Genomic DNA, 25,536 nt, shown 5'->3' on the forward strand with positions numbered 1-25,536 from the left:
TACCTGTCATGGCAAAATGATGGGCACTTCTCACAGACAAAGCTCAGGCATTTTGTCATAGTGTGGAAGTTTGTCCAACCCTTTCTCATAACATTCATATTGTGGCTCAGTGGCTAACACTTCTGCCTTGCAGCCCTAGAATCAGCAGTTTGAATCCCAATCACGAGTTTGCATTTCCTCCCTGTGCTTACCTGGGTTTGTTCTAGGTACTTTGGTTTCCTACCACACTCCAAAGACCTGGTATTAGGTTAATGGGCTCTTGTCTCAATTGGCCCTAGGATGTATGTGAGTTAGGAACTCCCGAACAGGAGAAATGTTTTAACCCAAAAGGTGAACCCCCTTGAAGTCTATGGGAGCTAAAGAAGAAACATCAAAAGTGCCCATTTTGAAGACTTATATGCAAGTATCAACAAAGAGCAGCACAGAGGGGAACCAGCTGGGTCACCCCAAAGAGGAGTTGTACAAGGAAGACCAACCACAGTGTACAAATATAGAAAAATTGTATTGAAAAATAAAACAAAGTTTGGCATGAATTGTGTCCAAAATTGACAAAGCCCTCCAGACATCCACAGTTTAAAAACAATAATGACAATGTTGTCACAAAAGGCACCACAGCCAGGGCCCCACACTCACACCCATGCAACACACAGACCACTATTATTGGTAGACCTGTTTAATGGCTATCAAGGCTTTAAAACAGTGAGTTGGGGCTCAGGGACATACATGTCCACATTGGGGCTTGTGTTTATCAGTGAAAGCACTGTAGTAGACAGCACAGTCACCCGGGTCTCCTAGAATCACAGTGTATAGCTCAAGATGGAGAAAGCCTAAAGCCATTGCATAGTGTGTGTGAGTGTAGGGCCCTGATTGTGGCACCTTTTGTGACAACGTTGTCATTATTGTTTTTAAACTGTGGGTGTCTGAGGGACTTAGTCCATTTTGGACACAAATCATGCCATGCCTTTGTTTTATTTTTTGATAAAGTTTTTCTATATTTGTACACCGTGATTGGTCCCACTTATACAACTTCTGTTTGGTGTGACCCAGCTGGTTCCCTACTGTGCTGCTGTTTGTCGATATTGACCAGTTATGGAGGTACCCCGTCTGACAAATGAATCTGTAACTATATTGTTAATTTTTTAATTTGGCCATGTTTTTGTTTTATTTTTCCATACTGCTTATATGCAAGTAATTTGCCACAAAAGGGGTATGGAGATCTGGGTACTACCCTGGGGGACATGTAATAATATTTTTTAACTTTTTTTTTAAACTATAGCTTTTGCAAGAGCAGTGATTTAAATTATGCTTAAAGTACAACAATAAAACTGAAAAATACTCTTAAATATAGTGCCCGGGGGGGATCCCCTTAAAGTGCCTGTAAAGTGGCGCATCTGTAGCATACATAAAATATGCTGTAGCAGAAATAGCATTTCTAAAAAAAAAGTCAAATTCCATTTAAAATGACTTGCGGTTGCAATTACCAGCTGGTGGCTATGGAAAAAATAAAGAAAAAAAATGGCGTGGGGTCCCCTTCCCAGTCTATACCAGACCCTTTGGGGTGGGGGCTTTTTCGGAATCTGGATCACCCCCATGTGAACGAGTATCGTACCCCTATCCATTCACCAAAAAATTGGCAAAAAGTAATAAACACAAGAGACAGTTTTTGACAAATATTTTATTAAAAAATAAAAAAATAGTGTCCCTCGATGTAAATCCATCATCAATCACGCCGCCCACTTACCCGAAAAAAAAACAAGAAAAAAAAATGCTCCACATCTTGGGAGACCTCCCGCTGACTGCCTGCGCTGCGCTTTGAAATTTCTTATATAGGAAGGAGTAGGGTCACCTAGCTACGTCACCCAATGGCACAGCAGGGCCACCTATTTTTTTTTTTTTTTGGGTTGGTGGGTAGCGTAATTGACGATGGACTTACATTGAGGGACACTATTTTTTAATAAAGGATTTTTCAAAAACTGTCTCTTGTGTTTATTATTTATTCTAACACTTTTTTGGTGAATGGGTAGGGGTACGATGTACCTGATACTCATTCACAGGGGAGGATCTGGGGGGCCCCCTTATTAATTGCTACTACCATGACCTACTACCAAAGAACAACCCAAAATAAATTCTCCTGCTTCTAATGACTGCAGTGATAGCACATATGTGTATGTTAGTTGTTGTTTGTACCCGTAGTACAGCCCAGAAACAATAGTGCGCATTTTGCTTTTTTTTTATCCTACCTAAAACATGCCGACACTGACACTAATGCCACGTACACACGAGCGGACTTTACAGCAGACTTGGTACGGAGGACCGGAGTCCGTCGGACAATTCGATCGTGTATGGGCTCCAGCTGACTTTTTTCCCCAAAAGTTCGACGGACCTAGAAATGAAACATGTTTCAAATCTTTCCGACGGACTCGAGTCCGGTCAAAAAGTCCGCTCGTCTGTATACTAGTCAGATGGACAAAAACCGATGCTAGGGCAGCTATTGACTACTGGCTATGAACTTCCTTGTTTTAGTCCAGTCGTACGTCATCACGTACGAATCCTTCGGACTTTGGTTGATCATGTGTAGGCAAGTACGTTCATTCGAAAAGTCCGTCATAAAGTCCACTGGACAAAGTCTGCCGTAAAGTCTGCTCGTGTGTACGTGGCATAATACTAATTTAAAAAAAAAAATCCCATCCAAAAAATACCAATCCTGATCTTTGACCCTGACCCAAACACTAATGCCCAGTATACACGGTGGGATTTTCCGACAAAAAATGTTCGATGGGAGCTTGTTGTCGGAAATTCCGACCGTGTGTAGGCTCCATTGGACATTTTCCATTGGAATTTCCGTCACACAAAATTTGAGAAGTGGTTCTCAGATTTTCCGACAACCAAATCATAAATTCCGATCGTGTGTACACAATTTAGACGCACAAAGTTCCACGCATGTTCAGAATCAAGAAAAAGAGCCGCACTGGCTATTGAACTTCATTTTTCTCGGCTCGTCATATGTGTTGTACATCACCGTGTTCTTGATGTTTAGAATTTCCGACAAGATTTGTGTGACTGTGTGTATGCAAGATAAGTTTGAGCCAACATCCGTCGGAAAAAATCCATGGATTTGACTGTCGGAATGTCCGATCGTGTGTACGGGGCATAACCCTGGGGCTGACCTAGATCAAACCTTGATCTAGGTATTTTTTTTTTTTTTATGCAAAGCAGATTTTGCTGAGTTCATTTTACTTGTAGTTGACATGTGAAAATATTACAAAATTTGTTTCTGCTCATCTATTTTTGTTTGAATTTTGTTTTTGTTCTTGTCATTCTGACCTTCTTTTATGTATAAACAACTGTTACAATATAAACAATTAAAGAAATCTAACATATAATACAAAATGTACAGTACAATGCTATTTGTTTACCAATCAGTTACATTATGAACCACATGAATGTACACATATTTATTCATATAAAGCTCTAAAGAGAAATATGATCTGTACTGATATGTTAGTATAAATGATTTCAATGAAGAAGGTAGAAAACACAATTAGTAAAAAGAGATGCAGTTCAAATGTTTCTGGAATCTGTCATTAATGTTAAACTGTCTAAAAATTTTCAAAATGGTGAGTGAATTGGGTCTGATCCCTCCTGTTCAGGATTTGGCAAGCCTTTTCTACATTTTTGGTCATTCCTGGAGGCCCGCAACTGAAAACTCCCACCTTTTTAACCTGAAAAAAGAAAATGAATAGCATTAAAGTAATACTAAAACTCTGTGTTGGCCTATATATCCAAAATCAACAAAAAACGGATACCCAAAGACCATCTACTATGTCTGTTTGGCTACACACCACCATCATCGTCTTCAGCAGCAATGGGACCTCTAGACATTCCACGATGGGCTCATATATACCTCTTGGTTGCCCGCATTATGTCTCATTGGATCTCACTAACACCTCCCAATTTACCAGCGATGAAAAAAGCTATGCTATCACACTTCTACCTGGAGGGACTAGACACCATTATACTGAACTTTCGTTCTACTTCACGCTTTTTTACAAGATGGCGTAAATACATGGAGGCCACATTTACTCAAAAAGTCCTACAAGAAATCGTGCAACCATTCCGCTATACGGACTGGTATCTGAAAAGAGGTCTTACCAACTCACTGGGAAACCTCAAGGTATCCAACCTGTCTGACTCCTCTGCCTTTCTACCACCATAGGACAACCCCAGTTTCATGCAGCTCTTAGACGTCTACGACTTTCCTATATCTAAAACCAGCAACTTCATTCATCATTACTGTTGCAATTAGACCATTATCTGCGATCACTAGTCTACCATATTCAAATTCTGCTTCCACTCCTGAGGGTAACTTGGTATAGAATATTGCTTTTTTATGCATCACATTGTGATACTACTGTTTTACAGGCAAACATGTCTCACCTGTCCCCCTCCCCCTTTCCCTCCACACCTCCCCCCCTTCCTAAAATGTAACCTCATTTGTTGAACTGAATATTTACATGTTCATACCTTAGAACTGCTATGCTATCTATAATTGTATTGTGGAAAATCCAATAAATATTAAAAAAAAAAAAAAAAAAAAAGCAATACTATATACGCACTGTTTAATTGATGATATCCCTTCTCTTTCTGTATATGGATGATGGCACTGTATTTTATTTTAATAAAAGAATATCCAAGTACCTTTTTTCCTAATCGATATACAGCTGTCATGTGACCCAGCATTTTCTCTACCTGTTTGCAGGAAAACAATGGTGGGAGGAGCTTCTAGTCCTCTGCTACGAATCCTACAAATCACCAAGATCGTACCCCCAATGTTACCAATCCAAGTACTAACCAGGCCCAGCCCTGCTTAGCATTCAAGATCATACAAGATTAGTGTACACACAGCACCCCATATTGACAGAAAAACACAGAATTGTTGACATTTTTGTAGATTTATTAAAAAAGAAAAACTGAAATAACACATGGTCCTAAGTATTCAGACCCTTTGCTCAATATTTAATAGAAGCACCCTTTTGATCTAATACAGCCATGAGTCTTTTTGGGAAATATGCAACAAGTTTTTCACACCTGGATTTGGGGATCCTCTGCCATTCCTCCTTGCAGATCCTCTCCAGTTCTGTCAGGTTGGATGGTAAACGTTGGTGGACAGCCATTTTTAGGTCTCTCCATAGATGCTCAATTGGGTTTAAGTCAGGGCTCTGGCTGGGCCATTCAAGAACAGTCACGGAGTTGTTGTGAAGCCACTCCTTCGTTATTTTAGCTGTGTGCTTGTCTTGTTGGAAGGTAAACCTTCGGCCCAGTCTGAGGTCCTGAGCACTCTGGAGAAGGTTTTCATCCAGGATATCCCTGTACTTGGCCACAGTAATCTCTCCTCAATTGCAACCAGTCGTCCTGTCCCTGCAGCTGAAAAACACCCCCACAGCATGATGCTGCCACCATCATTCTTCACTGATGGGACTGTATTGGACAAGTGATGAGCAGTGCCTGGTTTTTCCCACACATACCGCTTAGAATTAAGGCCAAAAAGTTCTATCTTGGTCTCATCAGACCAGAAAATCTTATTTCTCACCATCTTGGAGTCCTGCAGCAGAAATTTTTTGTAACCTTGGCCAGATCTGTGCCTTGCCACAATTCCTATCTCTGAGCTCTTCAGGCAGTTTCTTTGACCTAATGATTCTCATTTGCTCTGACATGCACTGTGAGCTGTAAGGTCTTATATAGACAGGTGTGTGGCTTTCCTAATCAAGTCCAATCAGTATAATCAAACACAGCAGGACTCAAATGAAGGTGTAGAACCATCTCAAGGATGATCAGAAGAAATGGACAGCCCCTGAGTTAAATATATGAGTGTCACAGCAAAGGGTCTGAATACTTAGGACCATGTGATATTTCAGTTTTTCTTTTTTAATAAATCTGCAAAAATCTCAACAATTCTTTGTTTTTCTGTCAATATGGGGTGCTGTGTGTACATTAATGAGGGAAAAATGAACTTAATGAACTGCGACCACCTTCTCACTCTATCCTCAACTCCCTAACCCACATCTTCAACCTCTCCCTCTCCTCCGGCACCTTTCCTTCCCAGCTCAAACATGCACTGGTTATCCCCATACTCAAAAAACCCTCACTAGACCCCACCTGTTTGAATAACTTAAGACCTATCTCCCTTCTCCCTTTTGCCTCCAAGCTCATCAAACGCCTTGTTCATGACCAAATGAATCGCTACCTCACGGACAACAACCTTCTCGACCCCCTACAGTCTGGCTTCCGCCTACAACATTCTACTGAAACTGCCCTACTAAAACTCACCAATGACCTAATAACTGCCAAAACCAATGGCCACTACTCCATACTCATACTTTTAGACCTCTCTGCTGCCTTTGACACAGTTGACCACCTGCTGCTCCTCAGCAAATTACACTCCCTTGGACTCCATGATTCTGCATTATCCTGGTTCTCCTCCTACCTATCTCAGCGCACTTTCAGTGTCACTTACAACTCCATCTCCTCCCCTCCCCTTCCTCTTTCTGTTGGGATACCCCAAGGCTCTGTCCTTGGGCCTATCCTTTTCTCACTCTATACCTCTTCCCTGGGCCAGTTGATAACCTCCCATGGCTTCCAATACCACCTCTATGCCGATGACACACAGCTCTATCTCTCCACTCCTCAACTCACCCCCACTATCTCCTCATGGATCTCAAAATTGCTGAATGACATATCGGTATGGATGTCACACCGCTTCCTCAAACTTAATCTTTCTAAAACTGAGCTTGTTATATTTCCTCCTTCACGGTCCCCCTCCTGTGACTTCCCCATTAATATCAACAACACAACCATTGGTCCCTCCACACATGCCAGGGTCCTGGGTGTAATCCTTGACTCTGACCTCTCCTTCAGCCCCCATATACAATCACTGCCTAAATCCTGCCACCTTAACCTCCGCAACATCTCCAGAATTTGACCCTTCCTGACTAATGACACCACAAAGCAACTTATTCACTCCTTGATTATTTCCCGCCTCGACTACTGCAACTCTCTCCTTAATGGCCTACCTTTAAGCAGGCTATCCCCCTTCAGTCTATTATGAATGCTGCTGCTAGACTAATACACCTCACTAATCGATCCGTGACTGCTGCTCCTCTCTGCCAATCCCTTCACTGGCTTCCCCTACCCCACCGTGTAAAATTCAAAATGCTAACCATAACATACAAGGCCATTCACAACATCGCCCCCATCTACATCACCAACCTCATCTGCAGATATCGCCCAAATCGCCCCCTCTGCTCCTCCCAGGACCTCCTGCTCTCTAGCTCCCTTGTTACCTCCTCCCATGCTCGCCTTCAGGATTTCTCCAGAGCCTCTCCCATCCTCTGGAATTCCCTGCCCCAGTATGTCCGATCAGCCCCTACCCTGTCCACCTTTAGGAGATCCCTGAAAACTCATTTATTCAGGGAAGCCTATCCCACACCCACATAACTGTCCCTGAGCCACCCCCATGAAATCATTCAGCAGCTATTACCTTTTGTACCACCACCCCCTCACTTTAGAATGTAAGCTCTACGAGCAGGGCCCTCCTGTACCTTTTGTATTGAACTGTACTGTAATTGTGTTGTCCCCCTTATACATTGTAAAGCGCTGCGTAAACTGTTGGCGCTATATAAATCTCGTATAATAATAATAATAATAATAATAAATAATAACTTAAATGATTTTAGCAAATGGCTGCAACATAACAAAGAGTGAAAAATTTAAGGGGGTGTGAATACATTCCGTCCCCACTGTAGGTGCCCCTGGTGATGTAATTTGTGATGAAACTGGTAGGGTGGATACACACTACTGAGCATGTGCAAAGGAACAGTGGCCATTGTTGATGCTGGAATTCCATGTTGCTGTATCATGTGATATGCTGTGTTACTTCTGGACGTTTGTAAGTGCTTAGACTTAATGAATTCCTTTTTAAAGGTGGTTTCACGCTATGTGGAGTGTCTTTTATCATATGTGCATGGGTCCTGCTGAACTAATTCCCGGTGGTGCAGCGGTTCCCTGCAAGTTGTGGATGTATATGCTGACGACAGACAGCAATAATCCTGGTGTCTCTGTGGATGAGTGGAGGCTGGAGAGTGTGTCCTTTCCATGAAGGAATTTCACTATGCACATGTGACCACTCTTATATGCAGGTCTCATTATTTGGTAAGTCTTGTGTGTGATTAATGACACCTGGGAGACTTTACAAGTGTTTGATGGTGCCAGCTTTTGTTGTTTTATGTTTTTGTATATTACCACGATATCCCGGTTTATGCAAAGCATTTAGATTACACATATTGCTGTTAACAATAGACATTGAGCGAAAGGCCCATGGCCACACCACCCTGTGCCCAATCTTGTCTGATCTTGGAAGCTAACCAGGCACGGGCCTGGTTAGTACTTGGATAGAAGACATTGGGGGTAAGATTGTGATTCATAGGATTATTTTGCAATCCTATTTATTTTTTACAATTTTAGTTTTAAACAGTTGTACAAATATATATTTAAAATCAAATCAGTATTATTTTTGTCAATAACATGGTGTGAGTGATTGTTGTCACTCACACCATGTCACTGTGCTTAGAATAACAGCGAGGTAAAGCCTCCAACAATCAATGTGTAATATCCTGCCTCCATGATCTTTAGTTGGTTAGTGAGCGGAGGAGGAGATGGGAGGCAATAGGATGTCATTTACCACTGTGTATATGCCCACATGTTTGACTCTATAGGCACATGGGCTACTCAGATGTGATAGAGAGGAAATGAACAGCTTAGAAACTCACTGAAAACTGAGCATGTGCACTAGCTGCCAACAGCTGCTTTGCCGAATCCCCAGCTGCCGTGGGGACATAGAGGGAGGGATAGAGAACAAATCCCATAGTGTCTGAGGGAGTTTAAACAGCATGTAATACAAAGTAAAGCTTCATGTACACGGGACGTTGTTCAATCCCTCCTGAAAGATTTAACTTGACAGCTAGAAACCAGCACCTAAAAACGGCCGTTTAGCCGCGTTTACATGCTGAGTTTAGCTGCGTTTGCGTCTAGAAGCGTTCGAAAAAAAATTATTATTTCGTTTTTTTTTAAAACAGCCAAAAATGAAAAACCCCTGTAAAACGAAACGCGGCTAAAAGCGAGTTGCTGCATTTAGGTGTTCCCTTCACGGATGAATCCGGTTTTCACTGTACAGGGCAGATGGCTGACAGCATGTATGGCGTTGTGTGGGTGAGCGGTTTGCTGATGTCAATGTCGTGGATCGAGTGGCCCATGGTGGTGGTGGGGTTATGGTATGGGCAGGCATATACTATGGAAAACAAGCACAGGTGCATTTTATTGATGGCATTTTGAATGCACAGAGATACCGTAATGAGATCCTGAGGCCCATTGTTGTGCCATTCATCCACAACCATCACCTCATGTTGCAGCACAATAATGCACGGCCCCATGTTGCAAGGATCTGTACAAAATTCCTGGAAGCTGAAAACATCCCAGTTCTTGCATGACCAGCATACTCACCAGACATGTCACCCATTGAGCATGTTTGGGATGCTTTGGATTGGCGTATACGACAGCGTGTTCCAGTTCCTGCCAATATCCAGCAACTTCGCACAGCCATTGAAGAGGAATGGACCAACATTCCAGAGGCCACAATCAACCTGATCAACTCAATGCGAATGAGATGTGCTGCACTGCGTGAGGCAAATGGTGGTCACACCAGATACTGACTGGTTTTCGGACCCCCCAACCCCCCCAATACAGTAAAACTGCACATTTTAGAGTGGCCTTTTATTGTGGCCAGCCTAAGGCACACCTGTGCAATAATCATGCTGTCTAATCAGCATCTGGATATGTCACACCTGTGAGGTGGATGAATTATCTCAGCAAATGAGAAGTGCTCACTAACACAGATTTAGACAGATTTGTGAACAATATTTGAGAGAAATAGGCCTTTTGTGTACATAGAAAAAGTCATAGATCTTTAAGTTCAGCTCATGATAAATAGGGGCAAACAAAAATGTGTTGCGTTTATAATTTTGTTCAGTGTATAAAATAATATGCAAAGTGGTTGGAGGGAAACTTCAGGATGGCAAAGATGTTTTTATTACAAATTATGTGAGCAGACTGCAGTTCCTCTTTAACAAACACTTTAACACTCAAGCTCTATTCCATAGTATACAGGTATAATAGCCAAAGCTTTTACTACATATGCCTTGTGTATTATATTGTGGCATTTCCCCTGAATTACTAAAGGAGTAGAGCATGTTCACTTTGCAATGGCATTTTCACTTAGTTAGTAAGTAAATGTGGTGAAACGGTCTTTTATCCAATCCAATCATGTACTTGCAATTTTTATCTTTTAACTTTTATGGAATGAGATTGGGTATTCTTAGCAAAAAGAATTTTCATCATATTCACAATGCTTACTAAAATAAATCTTGCAAAGTGAACATGCTCAGTCATTATAGGAATTTGTTTCTTACATCCCTTTTGCATGCTGTATATCAGCAGCACGTGCATTTAAACACTGACCACATCATTTATAGAAGCTCTATGTACTAGCTTGGCAAGAACAGAGATAACATTAAAAGCCTGTAACAGCAAATTTATACGCTATGACGGGGTCACTTATATACAGACTCCACAGAAAATGGTTAGTGACAAGCAGCTAATTACATGTAAGAGCTTATATTTTTCTTGTAGTCAGCAACAAAACAAGACAAGCCTTTGTGCAGCAATGCTTTAGAACCATATTATGTTTATTAGATTACTGAATATTACGATAACTCAATAATTAGTTCTGGATGTTTATTAGCTTTGCTAGCATATAATAATGTGTCAGAGTAAACTAGCAAATTATGGTAATGGATTGGTGATGGCTATATGCAAATTAACAATAAAATACATTTCAGTAAAAACACTTACCTCTGGATGAACTTCCTGCAGGGAAATGAAAAATGGCACAAACTGCGGCCTTCCAAAATGGGTAATAGATCGTAAACCAGTAAATAAGCTGCGATTTAGGACTCTCTGGAAATGACGCTCACATATGTACTGCAACACAAAAGGATGGATAGAAACATTTGTTGCAGAAGTTGCAATTAGAGAAAAACAAATATATATATTTTAGGCAGTTGTGAAGATATGCTGTAAAGTAAGAATGGTATCAATGATCATCAATTTTATATGTAGGTTGAAACACAGTCATTAACTGAATCGGAAACTAATGTGTAAAAGGCTTAAAACTGTGTGAGGTACAGCCATACTCTGCTACTAAGACAAGGTTGTGGAAGACAGTTTCATGTCACAGGTCCTACACCATGGCAAAACTAAGCACAGCAAAAAGACACAATGTAATTATACTGCATCAGCAAGGTTTCTCCCAGGCAAAAATTTCAAAGCAGACTGAGGTTTCAAGATGTGCTGTCCAAAGAAATGGGCAACGTTGAGAACTGTAAATTTAACCACTTGCCGACCAGCCGCCATCATCATACTGCGGCAGGTCAGCACGATCCCGCGAACTGTCATAGCTGTACGTTGGCTTCTTTAAGCGGGATAGCAGGCACGCGCTTCCAGAGGCTTGCGCAGGTGCCCGCTGCACTGCGGGGGTGCAGATGCTCGTGACCGGTGGTCGCGTTGACCGCTGGCCACGAGCGATCATGGGCATGAGAGGCAGAACAGGGACGTGTGTGTAAACACACAAATCCCTGTTCTGTGAGGAGAGGAGATGCAGATCGTGAGTTGCTAATAGCTAGGAACCACGATCTGTCATCTCCTATAGTCAGTCCCCCCCCCCCCCTACATTTAGAACACACAGTCAGGGAACACAGTTAACCCCTTGATCTATCCCTAGTGTTAACCCCTTCCCTGGCAGTGATATTTATACAGTAACCAGTGCATTTTTTAGCACTGATCATTGTATAATTGTCAAAATCGTCCCAAAAATGTGTCAAAAGTGTCCGATGTGTCTGCCATAATGTCTCAATTACTAGTAAAAAAAATAATAATAAAAATGCCATAAATCTATCCCCTGTTTTGTAGACGCTATAACTTTAGCGCAAACCAATCAATATACGCTTATTGCGATTTTTATTACCAAAAATATTTAGAAGAATACATATCGGCCTAAACTGAGAAAAAAAATTGGGGATATTTATTATAGCAAAAAGTACAAAATATTGTGGGTTTTTTTTCAAAATTGTTGCTCTTTTTGTTTATAGTGCAACAAATAAAAACCACAGAGATGATCAAATACCACCAAATGAAAGCTCTATTTGTGGGAAAAAAAGACGTCAATTTTGTTTGGGTACAGCATCGCACGACCGCGCAATTGTCAGTTAAAGCGAAGCAGTGCCGTATCGCAAAAAAATGGCCTGGTCATTGAGCAGCCAAATCTTCTGGGGCTGAAGTGGTTAATGCGGCAGATGAAAAATACATCATGCTTACTTCCCTTCGACACTGTAAGATGTCAAGCAGTGCCATCAGCACACATCTAGTGGAAACCAGTGGGACCCATGTACACCCATCTACTGTCTTTAAAAGTCTGGCCAGAAGTGGTCTTCATGGAGGAATTGAGGCCAAAAAGCCAAACATCCAACATGGAAGCAAGGCTAAGTGACTCAACTATGCACAAAAACATAGGAACTGGGGTGTAGAAAAAGGGCAGCAAGTGCTCTGGACTGATGAGTCAAAATTTGAAATATTTGGTTGTAGCAGGAGGCAGTTTGTTTACTGAAGGGCTGGAGAGTGGTACAATAATGAGTGTCTGCAGGCAACAGTAAAGCATGGTGGAGGTTTCTTGCAAGTTTGGGGTTGAATTTCTGCAAATGGAGTTGGAGTTGGAGTTGACTGGCCCCAAATGTATTCTGTAGCAGGACAATGACCCCAAACATACAGCCAGTGTCATTAAGAACTATCTTCAGCGTAAAGAAGAACAAGGAGTCCTGGACGTCATGGTTTGGCCCCCCATAGAGCACTGATCCCAACACCACCAAGTCTGTATGTCTGGGATTACATGAAGAGACAGAAGGATTTGAGGCAGGCTATATCCATAGAAGATCTGTGGCTAATTCTCCAAGATGTTTGTAATAACCTACTTGCTGAGTTCCTTTAAAAACTTTGTGCAAGTGTACCTAGAAGAATTGATGCTGTTTTGAAGGCAAAGGGTGGTCACACCAAAGATTGATTTGATTTGGATTTCTCTTTTTATTTATTTTCCATGTTGTTAATTGATACAAATAAACAATTAACATTTCTATTTCTGAAAGCATTCCTAATTTATAGCATTTTTTCACATCTGCCTAAAACTTTTGCACAGTAGTGTATATATAAATAAATTTAATGGAAACTCTGTACTAATCAATATAGTCCATGCCCAAGAAAAACACTACTACTCCAGTAGTCCATAAGGTAAATGGGGACCAGCTTTACAGGCCAAAACCTTTTATTAATTTTTAGACAGTCTGAAATAATTAAAACCTTTGTCGGGTTTCATTGCCTTTTCTGTGTTCACTGAGACATAACTTGAACACAATTTAGTCAACTGGACACAGAAAGTTATAAAAACTGTGTCTCCATTTGTGGGATCTTCTCACTTTCTGTATGGTCATCAGCACAGGAACTAAGGTAAAATCTCCTAGACTTGGACATAGTTGGCAATAAAAACAGACAGGGTTTTTAAACCTTTCGTACTCTAACCAAAACCCCAAAAATACATTTGACAAAGATCTGGACTCTAATGCCCCGTACACACAGTTGGACATTGATCAGACATTCCAACAACAAAATCCATGGATTTTTTCCGATGTTGGCTCAAACTTGTCTTGCATACACACGGTCACACAAAGTTGTCGGAAAATCCGATCGTTCTGAACGCGGTGATGTAAAACATGTACGTCGGGACTATAAACGGGGCAGTAGCCAATAGCTTTCGTCTCTTAATTTATTCTGAGCATGCGTGGCACATTGTGCATAGGATTTGTGTACAAACTATCGGAATTTCCGACCACAGATTTTGTTGTCGGAAAATTTTATAGCAAGCTCTCAAACTTTGTTCGTCGGAAATTCTGATTGAAAAAGTGTGATGGAGCCTACACACGGTCGGAATTTCTGACAACAAGGTCCTATCACACAATTTCCATCGGAAAATCCAACCGTGTGTACGGGGCATAAGACCCCATACAAACTATTTGATTTTCTGCAGATTTTTGTCCTTAGATTTATTTAAACCATGTAGTGCTGGGGGCCTGCCTGATTGCATACAAATTGAAACTCTTAAGGTTTGACCTCATATTATATGGTTTTGGTACATCTGAAGACAAAAATCTGCAGAAAATCTAATAGTGTGTATGGGGTCTAAGTCTATGGTGGCTAAACTTGGGGAGAACCTTTAGGCTGTATTCTTCTCAGTGATTCATTGTTGCAGATTGCATTATGTAGACAAGTGTACAGCAACCACGATTTGTATAAAACTGAGAAACCAACAAAAACAAAAGGGAGACCTAGCGTGTAACTAAAGGAGGTGCAGAGGATATTCATACTCCTGGCCTATTTGATGATGCAGCCCACTTATGTTCAATGATGTGTCTAAAGTCAGATTGATCAAAATCAAGTTTGTGTACTACCCATCCTCTACAGAAATTCCCCTGCCTGGCAATACTCAAAGAAAGAATAAATCTACCAGGTTCAATCTTCCTAAATAATTGCTGAGATAAGAGCTCATGCTGAAGTACATGGGATGTAACATGTAGGGTGGAGCCTGATGATGTGCAATTCAGGAAGCACATCATACACTGGTACTCATAGGCATGGTTTGATCACTTATATCATGTAATTGTTATTTTTATGTGTGGGTTTAATAAATTTAAGGATTTTACACTATGCATGGTTTTTATTTTTCTCTGAGTTCAGGCTGGAAGTAAGGGGATCCCTGAGTGCTATCATCTGGGCATCCTTGAGATGGGTCATTTCTTTCAAAGGTAGAAAATGTTTATGACCTATGTTTATGACATAGGTCATATATACAGGAAGAGTCCCAGACCAAAAGAGTGCACAAGGTGGAGTTTGTGTGTTCCTATATTTTAGCGTGGAAAGTAATTAAAATACATTCAGAGGATTTTATGTTTCTTATAAAACACATGTGGTCTTTACACCATGAAGACATTCTAAGTCCTTTGATATTGTTGGATTGGATGAAACAAGTTGGGGGAGGAACTGCTAGTGCTGACATCATGCCGCTGTTCGATCCCAGGTCGACGGCGTCTTTACATGTAAGATATCCACATTTTTTATATGTTTTTAATGCTGCATGGATTTATATTAAATACTACACTATCAAAGCACTTCTTGGGCTCTTAGGCCACTTCCAAACTGAGGCACTTTACAGGCATTTTAGTGCTAAAAATAGCGCCTGCAAAGCGCCTCTCCCGTCACTCCACTGTGAAAGCCCGAGTGATTTCACACTGGAGCGGTGCACTTGCGGGACGTTAAAAAAGTCCAGCAAGCAGCATCTTTGGGGTGGTTTAGAAGCGGTGTATACACCGTTTCTAAAACGCCCTGCCCGTTGAAATTAATGGGCAGCGATTCCAAAGCACCTGCAAAGCGCTTTGGGGGGGGGGTTAAAGGCGCATCGCTAGCGGCGGCTTAAACAGCGGTAGAATGCAGCTAAAACTAGTGGCGCTTTACCGCTACTGCCCCCAATGCCTCAGTGTAAAAGTGCCCTTGGTGAGCTTTTTTTACCACAGCTTTGACTCAGTGAAGAGTGTTTCCCTGAAGTGGACAGTGAGTCATATCTGCTGGCCTGTATCTTGGATATTGGTCCTAAAGACTCAGGCGTGAATGCTGCTGTAAGGGGCAGCCATTCCATCTGGTGAGTGTTGACTCTATGGGGAGGTGATGGCTGACCTCTGAACACTTACATAAAGGACTGCTTCTTCATGTGGGGAGGCTTCGGATCTTCTTATCACTATTTTGTTTTACTTTGGTTTACATCTTTCATGAACTTGATATTTTTTGAGTTTTATATTACTCAACTCCATAAAAGCCTATGTGTCAATGTACACATAGGCTTTTAGGATCATTTAGGAGCTGCTGTGGTTAAAGGAGGTTCAACCTTCCTCAACGTCCCTCTCCTGAACGCAGAAGAATCACATTCAGGATAGGAACGTTTTGACTGCCGGCCGCAAATCGTGGCAAAATCAAGGTAAAATCGTGGCATGATGTTGCCGTGTTTTCCCACAGCTGGTGGTCAAAGTGGGTTATGTGTACATGAAGCCTAAAGCTATTGGCATTTTTTTTAATGTCCAGTGTGCTTGGGGCCTTAGATAAATATAATCAGTGTAATTACAAATGGGCCAAATTATAGTACAATACATGGACATTATAGGAACAGCAAAATGCATATTTTTTATCTACAGTAGTGCTATTTTTTTAAAACCAGCAAAGTAACTCTTTTGTTTGTTTCGTTAAATCATTGTCTATAGACTCCTTTAAAAAAAAATAATCATTTTTCCAAGACAATGATACCAAAAGAAAGCCTTGTTTTCGTGAAAAATAGATATATGTATTACTTCATTATATTAAAGCCTAACTCCAAGTTTAATATGACTTTAAATAATTCGCCCACCTCTCTACAACATCCAATCAGGGAAAACTTTTTATTCATTCATAAAAATTCAACGTCTCCTGTGAATGGCTAAGCAGTATGCAGCCCGACTCAGTTTTGTTCCAGGAACAGGACAGAAGTCACCATCCCGCTGCCAGAACCCAGCGCTGTACTGTAAGTAGCTGATGCTACATACAGTATATACAACACTGACAGCAGCCACATTTCACTTAGCAATGGAAATAGTTTGTTGGGCCATCTTGGTCCAAACACACTGTTTAAAGTCATAGTAAAGTTATTGCCAAATAAATATGCCCATGAAAATGTAAAAATTGATCTGGTCCATAAGGGTTTTACAAAAATGGCTAATACTGTATACTGGGAAGTAACTATTCCTCTGTAGAAAATGCAGCCAAAAACATGAACTTGGCTCTGGTCATGAAAAGATTCCGGTATGCAGCAATTTTTAAGCCAGTGTGCATGGACCCTCATATTAAAGTACAGCTACAACATTTTTTTCTCTCCTTAAGCCATTTATTTTGGAAAAAATACAAAAGTCATTTGAGGATTACTTTACCAATATATTATTCTTCACTGTGTATGATCTGTGAAGTAAATTATTGAAGCCTGAATAAAGAATGATGTTGGTAGAGGAGCATTACGTGCTCATTTTGTTTAAAATACTATAATTTTTTTTTAAATCAACTTGCATTAGCAGTTCTATGCCACTTAATTAGTTATATTATATCAAGAGCTCTTTTTACTCCATATTTATTCATCGTCTCAAATGGTTTTAGAGAATGGTGTTCTGGAAAGATGTAAGAGTAATGCTAGTTTTCTAAGGTAAAATTGCAGTAAAATGACTTGTAAGTACATGTCTGTTATTTTTCTTTTACACAATCTTGACAGGAGTAAAATAGTTGCACGGCAGTTCAGCAGTAAGTATTAAACATCTTTTTGACTCATCACAGATTCATAGACATAACATGAAAAAAACTCCTTGTTTAATGGGATCTTCTCTTCAGATCCCTCCCACCAAAATTCTACACCTAAAATAGCAGGATATGTGAGATAAGCACATTTATATTTCAACTTGCCACCCCTATTAACCTCCCTGGCGGTATGATTATTTCAGATTTTTGCGTCTCAAAGCGGTACAATTATTTTGCATAGAAATTTGGCGTTTTATATTGTAGGCCTGTAATTCTTAACAAAAACACAATTAAATCTGTCCACCAAGAGTCTAGAAGATATCCCGGGTATGATGAAGTTGGAAACACAAAATCATAAATTATAATATAATAAATAAATATAAATAATTAAAAAAAAATAATATAATAATAAAAATAAAATACATTTCCCCACGATTCACTATCGCTCAATTCTGCAAGTGTTCTAATTTACTATCGCTGTTTTCTAGCTGGTCTAAAGCCACTTTTGACGTAAAGGGACACTTTTTGGTTGCTATGGACAATCTCAAGTTTCCAGGCAGAAAGAACAGTATATATCATATAAAACTGCATGCAGGGCATGGGTCAAAGCATTGGGGACAAAAGGGAAGTGAAATGATTTCATACAGTACTGTAATCCGTAAGATTACAGTACAGTATGTGTTATTATATTTACATTTTTTTTAATTTGCCACCAGGCTCCGCCCCCGTGCGTCGCGACGCTCGCAGAGAACGGAGCCCGGCACAGAGAGGCTTCGGGCAGAGGACGGAGCCCGCAGACAGCGCGGGGGGACATTGCAGGATCCTGGGGACAAGGTAAGTACCCTGCACCAGGATCCTGAGATGTAATCCCGAGTGTGGCTGAAATTTAACCCTGAGCCACACTCAGGAATAACGTCAGGGAGGCTACATCTACCACATAACTCTTATTAAAAAATATATATATATATATATATATATATATATATATATATATATATATATATATATATATATATATATGGTTTACTGTAAAAATGATTCATAAAGATGTGTTACACAGTTGGAGGATTTTTTAAGATATTAATGAAGGTAACAATAGGTATCAGCTAGTGCCCTGGCACATTTCATGCTACAGAGCACTTAATCAGTAGGCCTTGTGGATAGATTTCACTCATCTATGAGCATGGCTCTAAACTATAACCTTTCTTTTAAACATCAGGTATTAGCTGGCATCAGCTGCTCCTTCCACTATCTCAGGAATATTACAAGAATCAAACATTTCCAGCAGATTCCAGCAGAGGAAATGCCAAAATGTGTCTGTGCTTTCATCCAGACTTGATGACTGCATCTTTTTATACTAGGAACCACATTGTTTGCAACTGGTAGAGTATGCAGCAGCCTACTACTACTAACCCACCTACCCAGTCACTGCAACATCACCCTGATTCTTCCTTCCCTACACAGGCTAAAATGGAAAATCGCACATGCCCACAATAATCTTAAAATCCTTTGGATTTTAAACATTGTATCATGCAACACCCACAATATGGAACTCACTGCTATTTGTTTTCAGTATAACACCCTCTCCCCCCCGGGAGAAAACGCTATAAAAATATTGTTATTATTATTTCAGAGTGGTGATTTAGTGATCAGAGAAGGTTTTCCAGCCTGTACAAAACATTGTTTTCCTATAAAGAACCCAGATGGCAGTGTCAGTGGAACCCATAGACATGAGATTGTCACACACATATGAAAATGTCACTTGATCAGGCCAACGTGTTTTCTTACCAGCATGGTGGTACGAAGGTCAAACTTTTCAGCAAACTGAGTGATGTAGATGTGAACAGACACTAAGTTATGTTCATCGTTCTCTTCTACTTCTCTTATTATGTCTGTTAGCCACTCGAAATGTCGCTGTGTACGGGTGATCCATATAAAATATATCTGAAGAAAAAGTGTTTTAAAACATTTTTAATCAATTATTTTTTCATAAATACTTTCACATGAATGCCTTTGACAATTAGGTTATGAAAATAAGTTATTAAAGTAGTTCTAAAGACACATTAAAAAAAAAAAAATCATGTTATACTTACCGGTACCTGCTCTGTGTAATGGTTTTGCACAGAGCAGCCCTGATCCTCCTCTTTTCAGGTCCCCCATCGACACTCCTGGCTTCTCCCTGCCTAGGTTTACTTTGCCTCATTTTTGTGTTAGCAAATCAGGCCTAAAATCCAATTTGTCAATGTTTAAGATAACAAAGGAATACATTGTTTTTTTTGTGGGGGAAAACTAGGCTTTAAGTTTTGAAATATTTCCCTGCAAAAGTAACTGTTTTCTATGCAAATTAATGGCATAGAAATGACATAGAATTTTCTTTGCGATTTTTGACGAGTACAAAACAAAAAATATCTCCCTTGTTTGGCAGCTTCAAGAGTGACAAAAACGTTCAAAGTGCAGAGCAGCTAGGTGCACTATAACTCAAATAATATCCTCAATAAAATAAAAAAATAAATTTAAAACTTTGCAATAATAAAGTCTTTTCTTTCACAAGATATACCATTGTTGGTTCTCCATATACAACTCTTTGTCTAGGATTTTTAGCTTGTCTCACTTCTAGTTGTGGAGGTACGCTGTGTATCGGGACAAATTGCTTTAAACTGTGATATGGACTTTTCAGCTTGGTAAGAGCTACATATTTTTAGAAATACAGTCTATCTGGTGAGCTGCTGTCTTTTGGGTGGTGTCCACTGAAGCACACAGTGAACACTTATATCAGGGGTTAACCTTAACCGCTTCCTGATCAGAGCACTTTTGCGATTCGGCACTGCGTCGCTTTAACTGACAATTGCACGGTTGTGCGATGTTGTACCCATACAAAATTGATGTGCTTTTTTTCCCACAAATAGAGCTTTCTTTTGGTGGTATTTGAGAAACAAAAAAAGAGCGTCAATTTTGAAAAAAACGCATTATTTTTAACTTTTTGCTATAATAAATATCCTCTAAAAATATATAAAAAAACTATTTTTTTCCTCGGTTTAGGCCAATATGTATTCTTCTACATATTTTTGGTAAAAAAAAAATCGCAATAAGAGTATATTGATTGGTTTTCGCAAAAGTTATAGCGTCTACAAAATAGGGGATAGATTTATGGAGAGAGAGCAGTGATCTCTGTCCTGTCACTAGGCAGAACGGGGAAATGCTTTTACATCTCCTCGTTCTACCTCTCCGTGACACGATCACGGGCACCCGGTGGACAACGAGTCCGTGGGACCCATAGTCACGGTCACAGAGACCGCGGAGCGCATGCTTGCAGCACCACTTCTTAAAGGGGACATACCTGTACGCCCTTTTGCCCACCAGTGCCATTCTGCCAACATAAATCAGCGTGTGCTGGTCGGCAAGCGGTTAAAGAGGTGGAGATCTACCTGAACAACATGGGAGAAGTCAAAGATCACCGGGCACAGTGTCGACCCGTGTCGCCTCCTCACACCTGATTTAAACCTCTAATTGCCGTACTACACTGTCACAATCGCGTGCATTTCATGGCAATCATGGGTTTAAATCAGGTGGTGAGGAGGCAACATATTGCTTCCTCTCCACCTGTCAAATGCACTCAGATCGCTTTTCAGGTGAGCAGCAGTGCCTGCTTCACTTGTAAAGGAGCCCTTAGTTGCATTCAGCAGCAGCACCCTTAGGGCTCATTCACACGTAAAGTTGGGGGGTGGTAAAACTCTGAAGTTGAGTCACAGTTTTGGTTGGAATATTTGGTGCGCTTTCAGAAAATGCACCAAATCTGCAAGATAAAATAGAAGCCTATGGCTAAGCACAAAAAAACAGCAGAAAAGCTGAAGGTACACTTCACTGCACCTGCGGTGTGGGTAAACCACAGCACATCAGTGTTAAAGCAGCCCTATACTGTTACGCCCAGTGTATTGCTTCACCTAAAGATGTTAACCTGAAGACCTCTTTCTGCTGCTGGCACCACTCTGGAGTCCAGTTGATATCACTCCACATGGGACAGGAGCCGACACTACAGAGGAGACATCAGCTTATGGGGCTCTTGATCTTTACTACAGCTCCAAATTTACAAATAGTTCCTCTGCATTGCACTTTGATGCTCTGGAATGGTGGGTCAGCAAACCCAGACCGCGATCTACCAGTCACCTGTCCACGATCTACAGGTTGCTGACCCACAAATTATATTAACACAAGAAGACACTATGCTTGAGCTATTTTGATATACAGTGCCTTGCAAAAGTATTCACCCCCTTGGCATTTTTCATGTTTTGTTGCCTCACAACCTAGAATTAACATGGATTGTTTGAGAATTTGCATCATTTAATTTACAGAACATGTCCACGTTTTTTTTTTTTTTTTATTGTGAAGCAAACAACAAATAGGACAAAATAACAGAAAAAGTCAATGTGCATAACTATTTACCCCCCCCCCCAAAAGTGAATACTTTGTAGAGCCACCTTTTGCGGGTATCACAGCTCCAAGTCACTTTGGATAAGTCTCTATGAGCTTGCCACATGTTACCACTGGGATTTTTGCCAATTCCTCCTTGCAAAACTGCTCCAGCTCCTTCAAGTTGGATGGTTTGCACTTGTGAACCGCAATCTTTAAGCCTGACCACAGATTTTCTATTGGATTGAGGTCTGGGCTTTGACTAGGCCCATCCAACACATTTACATGTTTCCCCTTAAACCACTCAAGTGTTGCTTTAGCAGTGTGTATGGGGTCATTGTCTTGCTGGAATGTGAACCTCCTTCCTAGCCTCAAATCACACACAGGGTGGTACAGGTTTTGCTCAATACTATTCCTGTATTTAGCACCATCCATCTTTCCCTCAACCCAGACCAGTTTCCCAGTCCCGACTGCTGAAAAACATCCCCACAGCATGATGCTGCAACACCATGTTTCACTGTGGGCATGGTGTTCTTTGGGTGATGTGATGTGTTGGGTTTGCGCCAGACATAGCATTTTCTTTGATGGCCAAAAAGTTACATTTTAGTCCCATCAGACCAGAGCACCTTCCTCCATACATTTTGGGAGTCTCCCACATGCCTTTTCGCAAACTCAAAATGTGCCATTTTGTTTTTTGCTGAAAGTAATGACTTTCTTCTGGCCACTCTGCCATAAAACCCAACTCTATGGAGCATGCGGCTTATTGTCGTCCTATGTACAGATACTCCAGTCTCTGCTGTGGAACTCTGCAGCTCCTCCAGGGTTACCTTAGGTCTCTGTGCTGCCTCTCTGATTAATTGCCCTCCTTGCCCGGTCCATGAGTTTTGGAGTGCAGGTTTGCTGTTGTGCCATGTTCTTTCCATTTGGTTATGATAGATTTGATGGTGCTCCTAGGCATCATCAAAGATTTGGATATTTTTTTATAACCTAATCCTGACTTGTACTTCTCAACAACATTGTCCCTTACTTATTTGGGGAGTTCCTTGGTCTTCATGGCAATGTTTGGTTAGTGATGCCTCTTGCTTAGGTGTTGCAGCCTCTGGGGCCTTTCAAAAAGGTGTGTATATTTCCTCACAAATCATGTGACACTTAGATTGCACACAGGTTGACATCATTTCACTAATTACGTGACTTCTGAAGGTAATTGGTGGCACCAGAGCTTTTTATGGGCTTCATAACAAAGGGGGCAAATACATACGCACATGCCACATATCAGTTTGTTATTTCTGAAAAATTGTTTTATGTATATTTTATTCTAATTTTCCTTCACCAACTTAGACTATTGTCTTCTGATCCATCTGTAACGAGCTCCTGCTCGCTCGGTTCCACTCTCCCGACACTCCTCTGCAGCTATAGAATCAGATTGCAGATCGCAACATCTGATGGTTCGGTTATCCGATGCTCCGGGACTAGAACTACAGCTATGTGCCGTTCTAATCCAGTTGTGTAGCTCAGAACAAACACCAGGCAGGCTGTATGTAAGTTCAACCAAGAATCTCTCTTTTATTGACAGGAATACAGTCTCTTTTATACAGTAAAAGAGGAGGTGCAGACCTCCTGCTCATATTACTCTAACAATACACCCATAACCTAATTAACCTAATTAACATGGGCTAATTAACTAATCCCTTTAGACAGCCTAGATGACTCAGACATGACCTTTAGGCCAGACTGGCCGTCTTGAAGCTCAGAAAACCCAATCAACATTATCACAATAGCAGAGTTAATTAACACAAACAACAATGGGGATCTAATGACTCTTAGATCCCATACTAGAGACTTATTTACAATACACATTCTAGCAGGCAACAGACAGACAGGTGGCTGGAATTGACATAACAGTATTTGTCCCAGCATTATGAATCAGCCACTATTTCTAATATGGCAAATCCAGGATCCCCAGAGTCTGTGTGTCCTGGGGGACCAGGACCCGAATCCACAGTAATACCACCTCAAGGGTCCCCAGGCATACAGCTCACAAAGAGCACCGTTCCCCCAAATGCCAGGGTCCACAATCGATGGCAAGAGGCTAGCATTCAGTCCCCTCCAAAAGTCTCTCTCCCGGCTAGGTCTGTCACATTTCTCCCCTTTCGGCAGGAGACTAACACAGGAGGAGACCCCAGACGGGTTGACTCCGAAGTTAGTCAGTAGTTCCAGTCCTCTAATGCCTGTACCCACACAGTACCCCAAACAAATTGTTCAAAACAAAGCATTACTCACCCAGCCAACCTCTGCCTCTCTCAGAGAACATATCTGCCGCTGGGGAGAGGCCTGGACTGGCCCTTTTCCCTGGAGTCCTTTCTGCCGCTGGAGAGAAGACAGGGTGTCTGGGCTCACTCTGTCATGCTGTTGGGGATATGGGCCGACTGCCCAGCATCCCTGGGGTATACAGGTGGAGACTGAAGTCCCATCCACCTTCACAGGAAATCCATCCTCTGTTAGTTGAGGGCAAAGTCCAGCAGTACTCGGCCCTGTTGCCAGCCCTTCTGCTGGAAACCCCACACCATCTGCTCCGGCTAACTGTTGGGGCAGGAGGCTGGCTTCCTCCACTCCCAAACTGTGTAGCTGCCATTGGGGAGGTGAGCCAACTGCTTCCTTTTCCATTCACTCATCTGGATGCTGGGACGATATGTCTATGGTACCGTCTCCCAGGTGCACGGATCTTTGCTGGGGAGGAAAGACCATTTCCTCCACCCTGGCCAACTGTTGGGGAGAGACGATGAACACCTCCTCTCCCTTCTCCCCCTGTATCCTGATCTGCTGCTGGGAAGTGACCACCTCCTTCTCACCCCGAGCCTCTGGAACCGCCGCAGGTGTAGGGCAGAGCACAGTGAAGTTTGGTCCTGATAACAGCTCTTCTTCTGCTGGAGGCTCACCAGGTTGTTCTTCCTCAGCAGAAAAGTCTATCAAATCCCCTGTCTCTGCAACTGGTGTCTGGGGATAAAGGTTCACCATCTCCTTTCCATGGAACCCAGAAGATGCTATCAGTGCTGGGCAGAGCACAGTGAAGTTTGGCCCTAATAACAGCTCTTCTTCTGCTGGAGGCTCACCAGGTTGTTCTTCCTCAGCAGAAAAGTCTATCAAATCCCCTGTCTCTGCAACTGGTGTCTGGGGATAAAGGTTCACCATCTCCTCTCCGTGGAACCCAGAAGATGCTATCAGTGCTGGGCAGAGGTTAGCAGAGCTCTGCCCTGTTGTCAGCACTTCAGGTTTGGGGACGGCAATCTTCAGATTTTCCACTGCCGATTCTCTGGCATGCTGCTGGACAGGCACATTCCTCCATCCAGGATCATCCCATGCAGAAACAGGATCATCAAGGTCAGTCAGCACTTGCTGCATCCGCCATAAGACCTCTGCCTCCATAGCTGCGGGGGCAGGTTGGCAAAGCACACTGTTAATCTGCCACATTGTCAACTCTTCAGCCAGGATTTCAGAGTTGTCAACTGGTATTTCCTGATAGTCCCAGGCAAAGGGAGCCCCACCCTGCTGCTGAGCGGA

At 41.6% G+C, this 25,536-nt stretch overlaps 1 protein-coding gene across 4 annotated transcripts in view; it reads right to left on the reverse strand.

Annotated features, from left to right (window-relative positions):
- Positions 1–3,440: 3,440 nt before the first annotated feature.
- Positions 3,441–25,536, reverse strand: part of LOC141131526 (dual oxidase 1-like) — a 212,757-nt gene continuing 190,661 nt past the window's right edge. For all 4 annotated transcript variants that reach the window (XM_073618895.1, XM_073618894.1, XM_073618896.1 and 1 more), the window contains 3 exons: positions 19,360–19,515; positions 10,963–11,091; positions 3,441–3,722 (listed from right to left, as the gene is read on the reverse strand). In XM_073618895.1, coding sequence (XP_073474996.1) covers positions 3,600–3,722; positions 10,963–11,091; positions 19,360–19,515 — 408 coding nt within the window. In that variant the 3' untranslated portion in view covers positions 3,441–3,599. The remainder of the gene's footprint in view (positions 3,723–10,962; positions 11,092–19,359; positions 19,516–25,536) is intronic.

This window comes from Aquarana catesbeiana, linkage group LG03 (genome assembly GCF_042186555.1).
Source record: "Aquarana catesbeiana isolate 2022-GZ linkage group LG03, ASM4218655v1, whole genome shotgun sequence".
Taxonomy (NCBI): Eukaryota; Metazoa; Chordata; class Amphibia; order Anura; family Ranidae; genus Aquarana; species Aquarana catesbeiana.